We start from the raw sequence: 12064 nt of genomic DNA, 5'->3' as shown, positions 1-12064 counted from the left end.
TGCCTGACCACTTCACTGTACACCTGAAGCTGAATAATACTGAATGTCAACTATGATTTAATATATATTTAGTCACAGGATGTGGAGTACAGTATAGGGAATGGAGTCAATGGAACTGTAACAGCATATACGATGTCAGAGGGATAGTAGATTGGGGAAGGGGGGGGTTATCACTTTGTGAGGGCTGTAAATCTCTAACTGTTACATTGTTTTGTACACCTGAGACAAAAAAAAAAAAAAAAAAGGCTGAACAAGCCCTGAAAAACTACAAAAGCCAAAATATATCTTTATTAATTCCCTGGTAAATTCTACAATTCTCTTTTCCTTCCAAATTTTTGTTGGTACACACTGTGATTACATTTTTATTTTTATTTATTTTTAATTTATTTTTTAAATTTATTGGGGTGACAATTGTTAGTAAAATTACATAGATTTCAGGTGTACAATTCTGTATACATTTTTATTTGATGACACTTTTGTAATATCATTTTTTCTAGAGAAAATAGAAATATAATTTAGTCTTTCTTCTAACATGACTAATTGAAGGTTGTTTTTATTGTTGATGCATAAAACATGCAGCTTTGTACAGACATGCTTGCTCTTTGTAGTGCTGTCACAGGTTTCTGTGTTACAAACACAAGAAATCTAATAAATTTTATTTCATGTGATTCCCATCAAAAAGAAAAAGAAAAAAGAAAAGAAAAATATTATGTGGTGTATTGATGATGCAGTATATACAATTTTATAAGGTATATCCCTGATAGGACAGAACTTCAATTTGTTTGGGTGTTTTGGAGAACTAAAATTTTTAAAACAGTTTTCTGATGTTTGAAAAAATTTCCTGCAGACTGGCCTCTGGTTGTGTACATTTTAAGCCAGGTTCCCCTCCAGGGCTGACCCCGCGTACTTCTGGTGCTGGGTATTGTGGGGTCCAGTCAATATCATTGGCTACTGGCCCAATATCATTATGTTGAGACTTTGGGGGAGTTGGCCCAATGGAAGGAGTACTCTGGGATGGCTAGCAAGAAATCATTGCAGAAGAGACTGCGAACCACATAAATAAACCTCACTGAATCTACACTGAATGTATTCCCATCTCAGCTTCTCCTTAGTGGTATCTGCTTCCACACCACTCATCACCACCTGTGGTGAGGAGAAGTGGAAACGAGCTGGAGTGGAAAGAAGTGTCAGTGGTCTTAACTGACTGTGGCGGAAGCACCTTATTTTCCATGTTTACAAGAAAACATGAAAACATCGCCACGGTCCCTCCCGGGACGTGGGTACCCAAGTGAGGCCCTGCAGCTTCAGCTTCGTTAACTTCACGGCAAATCTGCCTCTGGCTGGAAGAATATTGTTCTGTAAGGATGTATCAAAGCAACGAAACAAACTAAAGGGCAAACAAGCAGCAACAGCAGTAAAACTATTGCGAATGAAATGTTTGAAATGGCAAACCAGTGCTTTGAAACAAATATGACATTACGGAAGCACCGAGCGTGCTTGTGCTGCAACCACAAGGGTGTAAATAAGTTCTCCATGTTTGTGATGAAAGCCCTGAGGTTCAAGTTGTACATCATCTCTTTCACAGAGCAGCTCACCCATGTGAAAGTCTGCCTACAGATCTGAATTTCCCATTAAGTGATGTTATCAGGATGGGAAATAAAATCTAAACCACTGTAGTCAAGACTATATTCAGCTTTACGCCAAGAAATGGGGTCAGAATTGTACTCTCTGTCGTGTTTAATACTTTAGAGCACTGATGTCCAAAAGGAGAGTTTTGCTGAGAGAAAAACTGAAAGAAAGATTGGGGTGTGGTGTTTGTGTGTGTGTGTGTGTGTGTGTGTGTGTGCGCGTGTGTGTATATTAGAATAATTCTCTCTGTTCGGATTTGTTAAAGAATAGCTATCAGATTTTTAAACATGACTTACTTATCTAAAATTTTTCAATACCTGAGTGAACTTAATATAAAACTGTCAGGACTGTATGAAAACATAATGTATACTGAAAAAGTAGATGGATTCCAGGCAAACATTCAACTTTGGAAAAGTGTGGATAAAATGATCCATAGTGGAGTTTAGGCATTATTGTAATTTAATACTAAGGAAGCATTAGTAAGGCTAGTAGGGCAACATCTATGAGTGTTTGAGAAAATACATTATTAAACAATATTAGCAATAATATAATTCAATTGGATTCAAACATCCATTCACATTAGTGTAAGACGGTTCAACATTACTTTGGTTAATGAAAGAAAAGACTAGAGAATGCTCAAATTATTTAAAATTAGGCTAATGGTAAAAAGCGGTTTCTAAGAGAAAACACAATGAATAGTAATCTTCCTTTTGTTAGTATCCGACTCGTGTGAAGGGGGTTTCTTAGAAATGGTAAGTATCATCAATTAAAAGGGATCAGTGTTAAAGAGGGTCAGGCATTTCAGGGCGCCCTTTCAAGCATAAGTTCTATATTTATAAAGTTGTCTTTATAGGAGAAAACTCAAGGTTCTTAAGGAAACATCTAGAATATAGATTTTGTTTGGAAGTTATATATACACTTGTATTTGATGTCATCTCTATACTTTGTTTTATTGTTCTTATTAAAATTATATATTGCAAAAAGCTATGTTTTTCCACAAAGCTCCATATAGATAACCCCATACAGGTAATCCTCTCTGGTTTATCCCAGTGAGCTGTACAAATGTTATCGCTTTGCATGTGGGCCTTGAGGTATAAATGGGGGAAGTGTTTCTTGGTGATGTGACCTCTATTCCTGCTGCATTCTGAGGACTGGTGGTCTGCTCCCTCATCTGTAGAATAAGGATAATGTTAGAATCTCTCTCATTCTGTAGCTTTGAAGAGGAAATGAACTAATACCCAAAAAGCATTTAGAATAGAGACTGGCTCATAACAACAAGAAATATGAGAATACGTACAGTGCTTTTTTTCTTTTCTATAACCCTGCTACCTGAGATTTTGTGTGCAACTTCTGGGAGTTTGTACAATGAAAACAGTTTGTATATTTAACAGTCTTTAAAATGCTCCCTGAGGATTATGTTCACTCCTTGCTTAGGGCCAAGTGTGCACCTGACTTCTTTCGTATTCTTTCCACCTAGCCCCCTCCTTGGCAGATGGTAATTGCCGATTAACAAACATTTGATTTATGAATGAAAGAAAAATAAAAAGAGGGATTTTCCTTAAAATGAGAAGACATATTGTGCCATAGTTAGACCACATGTGCCAAACATTTCTGACAACTAGAACCTTGATATTAAGCTGAGGCCCAGCACTTGATTACTCTCTGGACAGCCCGGCTTTAATGGGTAAGGATGGTCAATATATTAAAGTCTGTGTTTGCTTCCTTCAGCGAAAGAAGTTCACCATCACCAGCAGCGTCACTGGGAAAAAGCACACATTTGTCACTGATTCAGCCAAGACCTGTGCATATTTACTGGGCCTCTGCTCTGCCCAGCATGGCTTTCATGCCCAGATGAATGCTCCCCGCGTTGCAACTGGTGAGTAGATACTATGTTCTCAGCGTGGAGAGATTTCCCTTTGATTGCTGGATTTGTCACATCGACTATTGATCTCTAACCATTATTTCTTATTCAGTTGTGGAAGGGAACAATATACTATAGAGGTTTCGCCCTTCATATTCATAGAGTGACCTCTGCATGCACGTCACATGGCAGCTTGCTAATATTACAGAATCTCAAGTACCCACTGAATTAGAATCTGCATTGGAAAAAGAACCCTGGTGATTCAGATGCAGATATAAGTTTGAGAACCCCTGGCTTGGAATGTGGCCCCTGGTGTTCACTAGACTCAGGGCAGTGCCACTTCTTAGCTGCATGACTGGACGACTCGCTTGCCCTCTCTGAGCTCGATGTCCTCAACTGAGCACTCTGGCCATCTATCTGGCAGGTTTGCGCTGTGCTCCAGCGGTTATAGGGTGTGGGATGTTTCTAGCTCCGTGTCCAGCGTTCATTGCTCAACATGAGTCATAATGGCAGCTCCTGTTTGTGGGAGTTTTGTTCAGTGCCAGCCAATTCATGTGGGCGCTGTATCACCAGGTTCTGGGGTCCTGGGATGAGGGACCAACTGGGAAACAAAAATGCTGAGCCTTCCGATACAGAACCAAACATATGAAATAAAGTGGTGTATTATTTGCAGCAAAACCAAATAAATATATAAATATTTCATTGAAATCGTGGAGTGGTCATTCTAGGATGTTTCCAGGGAGCTGCAGATAATTAATGTAAATTAATTATATCTTACCTGCTATTGCTGAGATACAATGTAAAATTTCATTAATATTGCTTTTATTGCCTGCTATCAGTGAAGATAAAATATTTATAAAGATTCTGTGGACTCACTTGTGAAATTAGTCCTTCTAAGCCTATTTTGCTCATAATAGTACTGTTTTCTCAAACGGCAAATTCTATTTTCAGGAACCTAACATTTTCATTAAAAGGATTATTTTAAGCAATTTTCCCCCCTTCTTTTCATCTGGGTTGAAGCTGTTTTATTTTTCTCTAGCTTTATTGAAATATTATTGAAATAAAATATGTTAAGTTTGAGCGGTACAGTGTGATGATTTGATATACATGCATATTGTAAAATGGTTACCACAACAAGGTAGTCAACACGTCCATTCCCTCACAGAATTATCATCTTTGTGGGGTAACATTTAAGAGCTACTCTCTTAACAACTTTCAAGTATATAACACTACTGTTAATTATAGTCACCATGTTGGACATTAGAACTTATTTGTACTCATAGCTGGGAGTTGGTATCCTTTGACCACCATCTCCCCATTTTCTCCACCTGTCAGTCCTGGCAACCATCATTCTACACTATATTTCTATGAGTTTAGCCTCTTTAAATTCTCTGTACAAGTGAGAACATACAGTATTTGTCTTTCTTTGCTTGATTTATTTCACTAAGCATAATGCCCTCAAGTTCCATCTGTATTGTCTCAAATGGCAGGATTTCATTTTTTCTATGGCTGAATAATATTCCACTGTATATATAATGACATCTTCTTATCCATTCATCTGTTGATGGACACTTAGGTGGTTTCTGATATTGGCTATTGTGAACAATGCTACAATGAACATGGGAGTGCAGTTATCTCTTCAATAGCGTGTTTGGATTTCCTTCAGGTATATACCCAGAAGTGGCATTGCTGAATCATATGGTAGTTCTGTTTTTAATTTTTTGAGGAAACTCCATGCTTCATTTCCCATAGTGACTGCACCAATTTACATTCCCACCAACAGTGCACAAAGGGTCCCTTTGGTTCACATCATCACCAGTTCTAGTCATCTTTTTTTTTTTTTTTTTAAATGACTGTGCCTCTTTCTTTCTTTCTTTTTTTTTTTTTTTAAGTTTCAGGTGTACAAAACAATGCAATAACTAGACATTTCACCCCTCAAAAAGTGATAACCCTCCTCCCCCAATCTATTGCACCTCTGACATCGTATAAATCTATTACAATTCCATTGAGTCTATTCCCTATGCTGTACTCCATACCCCGTGACTATATATATTAAATTATAGTTGACATACAATATTATTCAACTTCAGCAGTTGAATACAGTGCAGTGGTCAAGCATCTACACCGTCCATTAACGGGTCTCCCTAATAAGACATGTGCCCATCTGACACCCTACAAAATCTTTACAACATTATTGATTATATTCCCCAAACTGTCTTTCATATCCGCTGTGGCAATATTGTAGTTACCAATTTATGCTGTCTAATCCCTTCCCCTTCTTCCTCATCCACACCCCCCTCCTTTCTAGCAAACACCAGTTTTTCCTCTGTATCTCTGAGACTATTTCTATTTACTTTCCCCTTATGTTCAGCTCTTTAGATTCCATATATAAGTGAGATCATTTGCCTTTCTCGGACTGACTTATTTCACTTAGCATAATGTTCTCTAGGTCCATCCATATTGTTGAAATTGTAAGATTTCATTCTTCTTTGTAGCTGAGTAATACTTCACTGTATAAATGTACCAGTTTCTTAATCCATTCGTTTACTGATGGGCATTTCAGTTGTTTCCAAGTTTTGGCTATTGTAAATAGCGCTGCAATAAACATAAGGGTGCATATATTTTTTCGAATTAGTGTCTTGGATTTCTCTGGATAGATACATAAGAGTGGAATTGCTAGGACGTAAGGTAGTTACAGTTCCAGTTTTTTGAGATGCCTCCATACTGATTTCCATAGTGGCTGCACCAATCTGCAATCTCGCCAACAGTGCACCAGGGTTCCCTTTTCTCCACAACCTTGCCAGGACTTGTTGTTTTTTGGTTTATTGATGATAGCCATTATGACCAGAGTGAGGTGGTATCTCACTGTGGTTTTTATTTGCATTTCTCTAATGATTAGTGAGGTTGAGCGTTTTTTCATATGTCTATTGGCCATCTGAATGTCCGTCCTCTTTAGAGAAATGTCTCTTCATGTCCTCTGCCCATTTTTTAATTGGGTTGCCTTTTTGTTTTTGGTGTTGAGCTGAATGAGTGTTTTATAAATTTTGGATATTAACCCCTTATCAGCTGTATCATTGCCAATTATCTTCTCCCATTCAGTAGGCTGCCTTTTTGTTTTATTGATGGTTTCCTTTGCTGTAAAAAAACTTTGTTTGATATAATCCCATATGTTTATTTCTTCTTTTACTTCCCTTGTCCGAGGGGATATATCAGTAAAAATATTACTCACAGTAATGTCTGCAAATTTACTCTCTATATTTTCTTCTAGGAGTTTTATGGTTTTGGGTCTTTCATTTAAGTCTTTAATCCATTTTGAATTTGTTCTCATATATGGCGTAAGGAGGTGGTCCAGTTTCATTTTTTGCATGTGTCAGTCCAGTTTTTCCAGCACCATTTATTAAATAGACTTTTTTTACCCCAACGTAAATTCTTGCTTCCCTTGTCATAGATTAAATGACCGTATGTGAATGGATTTATTTCTGGGATCTCTATTTTGTTCCATTGATCTATGTGTCTATTTTATGCCAGTACCATACCGTTTTGATTACTATAGCCTCTAGTATGATTTGAGGTCGGGTAGCGTGATACCTCCCACTTTGTTCTTATTTCTCAAGATTGCCGTGGCTATTCGGGGTCTTTTACAGTTCCATATAAATTTAGGATTATATGTTCTATTTCTGAGAAAAGTGTCATTGGTAGTTTGATAGGAATTGCGTTGAATCTATAGTATCGACATTTTAACTATATTAATTCTTCCTATCCATGCACATGGTATGTGTTTCCATTTATTTATATCTTCTTTGAATTCTCTCTTTAGTGTCTTATAATTTTCTGAGTACAGGTCTTTTATTTCTTTGGTTAAATTTATTCCTAGGTATTTTATTGTTTTTGAACTAGTTGTAAATTGGATCGATTTCTTGATTTCTCTTTCTGATAGTTTATTATTGATGTATACAAATGCAACTGATTTCTGAATATTAATTTTGTATCCTAAACTTTACTAAATCTGTTTATCAGTTCTAATAGTTTTTTTGGTGGAGTCTTTGGGGTTCTCTCTCTATATATAGTATCATGTCATCTGCATATAAAGACAATTTTAATTCCTTCTTTCCAATTTGGATATCTTTTATTTCTTTTTCTTGTCTGATTGCAGTGGCTAAAACATCCAGATCTATGTTGAATAAAAGTGGTGAAAGTGGGCAGCCTTGTATTCTTCCTGATCTTAAGGGTAAAGGTTTTAGCCTTTCCCTGTTGAGTAAGATGTTAGCTGTGGGTTTATGATATATGGCCTTTATTACGTTGAGATATGATCCTTCCATTCCCACTTTGCTAAGAGTTTTTATCATAAATGGCTACTGGATTTTATAAAAAGCTTTTTCTGCATCTATTGATATGATCATATGATTTTTATTTTTCATTTTGTTAATGTGGTGTATCACATTAATTGATTTGTGGATATTGAAACAACCTTGCATACCAGGAATGTATGCCCCTTGATCGTGGTGTATGATCTTTTTAATGTGTTGCTGAATCTGGTTTGCTAGTATTTTGTTGAGGATTTTTGTGTCTTTGTTCACTAGGGTTATTGACCTGTAGTTTTCTTTTTTTCTAATGTCTTTGTCTATTTTGGGATCACAGTAATAGTGGCCTTGTAAAATGTACCTGGGAGCCTTCCCTCTTTCTGGATTTCTTGGAATAATTTGAGGAGAATAGGTGTTAATTCTTTTTTGAATGTTTTATAAAATTCACCTGTGAAGCCATCTGGTCCAGGACTTTTGCTTCTTGGGCGTTTGTTGATTACCTATTCAATTTCTTTGGTAGTAATTGGTCTGTTCAGAGTTTCTGTTTCTTCTTGATTCAGTCTTGGAAGAATGTATGCTTCTAGAAATTTATCCATTTCTTCCAAATTGTCTAATTTATTGGCAGATAGTTATTCATAGTATTTTCTTTAAATTTTCTGTATTTCTGTGGTGTTTGTTGTCACTTCTCCTGTTTCATTTCTGATTTTATTAATTTGGGTCCTCTCTTTTTCTTGATGAGTCTGGCTAAGGGTTTGTCGATTTTGTTTATCTTTTCAAAAAGTAAGGGAGATCAAATATATGGTGATGGAAGGAGAACTGACTCTGGGTGGCGAACACACAATGGGATTTATAGATGATGTAATACAGAATTGTACACCTGAAATCTATGTAATTTTACTAACAATTGTCACCCCAATAAATTTAAAAAATAAATAAAAAAAAAGTCAGCTCTTGGTTTCATTGATCTTTTGCATTATTTTTTATTTTTAGTCTTTATTTCATTTATTTATGCTCTGATCTTTATTATCTCCTTCCTTGTACTCGCTTTGGGCTTGTTTTGCTGTTCTTTTTCCAGTTCCCTTAGGTGTAAAGATAGCCTATTGATTTGAGATTTTTCTTGTTTCTTGAGATAGGTCTGCATTGCTATGAATTTCCCTCCTAGGACTCCTTTCACTGCATCCCAGAGATTTTCGGTACTTGTGTTTTCTTTTTCATTTGTCTTGAGGTATCTTTTGATTTCTTCTTCCTTGATCTCATTATTAACCCACTTGCTATTTAGCAACATGTTATTCAGCCTCCATGTATTTGTATGTTTTCCGAATTTCTTCTTATAATTGATTTCTAGTTTCATAGCATTGTGGTCAGAGAAGACCTTTGGTATGACTTCAGTCTTCTTAAATTTACCGAGACTTGTTTTGTGGCCTAGCATGTGGTCTATCTTGAAAAATGTTCCATGTACACTTGAGCAGAATATATATTCTGCTGCTTTGGGGTGAAATGCTCTAAAAATATCGGTTAAATCCAACTGGTCTAAAGTGTCAATTAAGACCACTGTTTCCGCGTTGATTTTCCATCTAGAGGATCTGTCCATTGGTGACAATGGGGTGTTGAAGTCCCCTACTATGATAGTTCTGTTGATCTCAGACTTTATGTCAGTCATAAACTGTTTTATATATTCAGGAGCTCTTATATTGGGTGCATTGATGCTTACTAGGGTTATGTCCTCTTGTTGGATCGATCCCTTTATAATTATGGAGTGCCCATCATTGTCTTTTATTGTAGTCTTCATTTTAAAGTCTATTTTGTCCAAAATAAGTATTGCTACCCCAGCTTTTTACTTGTTTCCATTTGTGTGAAATATCTTATTCCATCCCTTTGCTTTCAGTCTGTGTGTGTCTTTTGATCTGAGATGTGTCTCTTGTAAATAGTGTATACATGAGTCCTGTTTTCTTATCCACTTAGCCACTCTATGTCTTTTGATTGGAGCATTTAGCCCATTTCCATTTAAAGTGATTATTGGTAGGTACATATTTATTGCCATTTTGTTATTTGTATTTCTGGTCTTCTTTGGTAGTTTGTTTCCCCCTTTCTTCTGTTTAGAAAAGCCCTTTTAACATTTCCTGCAACGCTGGTTTGGTGGTAATGAATTCCTTTAGCTTGTTCTTTTCTGAGAAGCTCTTTATCACTCCTTTAATTTTTAGTGATAGCGTTGCTGGGTAGAGCAATCTTGGTTTTAGGCTGTTGTTTTTTATCACTTTGACTATTTCCTGCCACTCCCTTCTGGCCTGCAGAGTTTCTGTAGAAAAGTCAGCTGATAGTCTTACAGGAGTTCCTTTGTATGTAATACACTGTCTTTCTCTTGCTGCTTTTAGAATTCTCTCTTTGTCTTTAACCTTTGCCATATTAACTATAATGTGTCTTGGTGTGGGCCTGTTTGGGTTCATCTTGTTTGGAACTCTCTGCACTTCCTGGGCTTGTGTGTCAGTTTCCTTCACCAAGGTGGGGAAGTTTTTGGTCATTATTTCTTCAAATACATTCTCGATCCCTTGTTCCTTCTCTTCTCCTTCTGGTATTCCTATGATGCTAATGTTGCTGTGCTTGATGTTGTACCACAGGTCTCTTAAACTATTTTCATTGTTTTTTATTATTTTTTCTTTTTGTTCCGATTGGGTGATTTCTGCTAACTTGTCTTCTAAATCACTGATCCGATCCTCTGCTTCATCTAATGTACTGGTGATTTCTTCGAGTGTGTTTTTCATTTCAGTCACTGTATTCTTTAGTTCTAACTAGTGGTTTTTTATAATTTCTCAATCCTTTTTTATGTCCTCAATAAATTCCTTAAACATTCTTATCATCAGTGTTCCAAACAATGTCTCTGACAAGTTGGATGCCTCTGTTTCATTTAGTTCCATTTTCAGAGGTTTCTTCTGGTCTTTAATTTGGGACATGTTTCTTTGTTTCATCATGCTGGTTGTTGCTCTGTGATTGCTTTGCTGTATTAAGTAGAACACCTATGTCTCTCAGTTGTTGTTGGGTGGTCTTATGTAGTATGTATCCTTTATATTCAGATTGCACAGTCTCCCTATTCTCCTGTCCTGTGTGTCCCAGAGGTGTTGCTGTTGTAGTTGATCTTTAATTGCTTTTGGCTTATCTAAGTGTGGGATTGATCCACAGGCTGATTAGCTGGGAGAATTAGCTCTGCTCACAGTGTATGAACTGCTGTGTGAAGGTTGACAGCCTCAGAGGAGGCTTGGCCCCTGTGGGCTCTTGTACCTGTGGAAAATTTCCTTTGAGAGTGCCACTTATAGGTTCAACCAGGTAATGCTTTTGTTTGGTCTGTCACTGGCCTCTGGGTGTATTGGTCCTGGAGTCTCTTGGGCAGGGCTCCCACTCAGTGCAGTTTCAGCCCTGTTTGTTACCGGGCCATGGTTGCCTGGTAGGTGTCTCAAGCTGTACCCCGTTGGCTGCTGCCCATACTGGTCCTGGAGTCATGTGGAGGTGGTCTGTGTGAATTGAGGCTGGCTGCCACTAATATCGGTCCTGAGGCAGTTTAGTGAAAGGCCTAGAACCCCCTAGGCCTGTTGCCACCTTACAGTTGCCCATAAGGCCCCACTATTGAAAGAGGTTCTTTAGAAGCATGTATCTGGCTTCTGACCCAGTATTGAGTGGGCCTTTGGCGATGTGGCACTAGCAGGGCAGGATGGAATTCAAGTGAGTTACGAGACATGATTGGTGGTTTTTAAGACATTAATGCAAGTCCAGGTCTTATGCCAATATCTGGCCTGTGATCCCTTTGTACAGTGTCCCAAAGGCACTACAGCCAGCCTCCAGATCAATGTCACAAATTCCTAATAGCTGCTCCCGAGTGGCTGTGGTGCAAGTTGGGGTTCACTGAATACCACAAAGATGACCCCAGGGCTCTGCGGACTGTCTGCTGTTGTAAAAAAATTTTTCACACTTTGTCAAGGTGAATTCAGTCACCCAGCCACCCAGAGTGCCCCTTGCAATGTAGCTGTAGCGGGGTGAGGTGGTGTTATAGGTGGGTAAAAGCTGTGGTCAGTGGTTTCTACAAATTCTGTGTAGTCTCAGCTCCTGGACCAGTACTAGGCCCTCACCCACTTCGCAAAACAAAAACAAAGCAAGAAAAACCAAAACACCAAAAAACAAATACACCCCCACAAAAACTTGATAAACAATGATCAGACAGGACAAACAAAAATATAAAAGAGACAAAAACAGCAGAACAAGACAGAAAAACAGTAACCAAAGCAAT

The 12064-nt window shown here is 37.6% G+C and overlaps 1 protein-coding gene across 1 annotated transcript in view; it reads left to right on the top strand.

Annotated features, from left to right (window-relative positions):
• FRMPD2 (FERM and PDZ domain containing 2) overlaps positions 1–12064 on the top strand; it is a 153760-nt gene that overhangs the window by 88522 nt on the left and 53174 nt on the right. Inside the window, 1 exon segment of the mRNA XM_074338698.1 lies at positions 3358–3505. Coding sequence (XP_074194799.1) covers positions 3358–3505 — 148 coding nt within the window.

Source organism: Rhinolophus sinicus, linkage group LG07, assembly GCF_036562045.2.
Source record: "Rhinolophus sinicus isolate RSC01 linkage group LG07, ASM3656204v1, whole genome shotgun sequence".
In the NCBI taxonomy this organism is placed as follows: Eukaryota; Metazoa; Chordata; class Mammalia; order Chiroptera; family Rhinolophidae; genus Rhinolophus; species Rhinolophus sinicus.
This window is presented reverse-complemented; position numbering and strand designations above follow the sequence as displayed.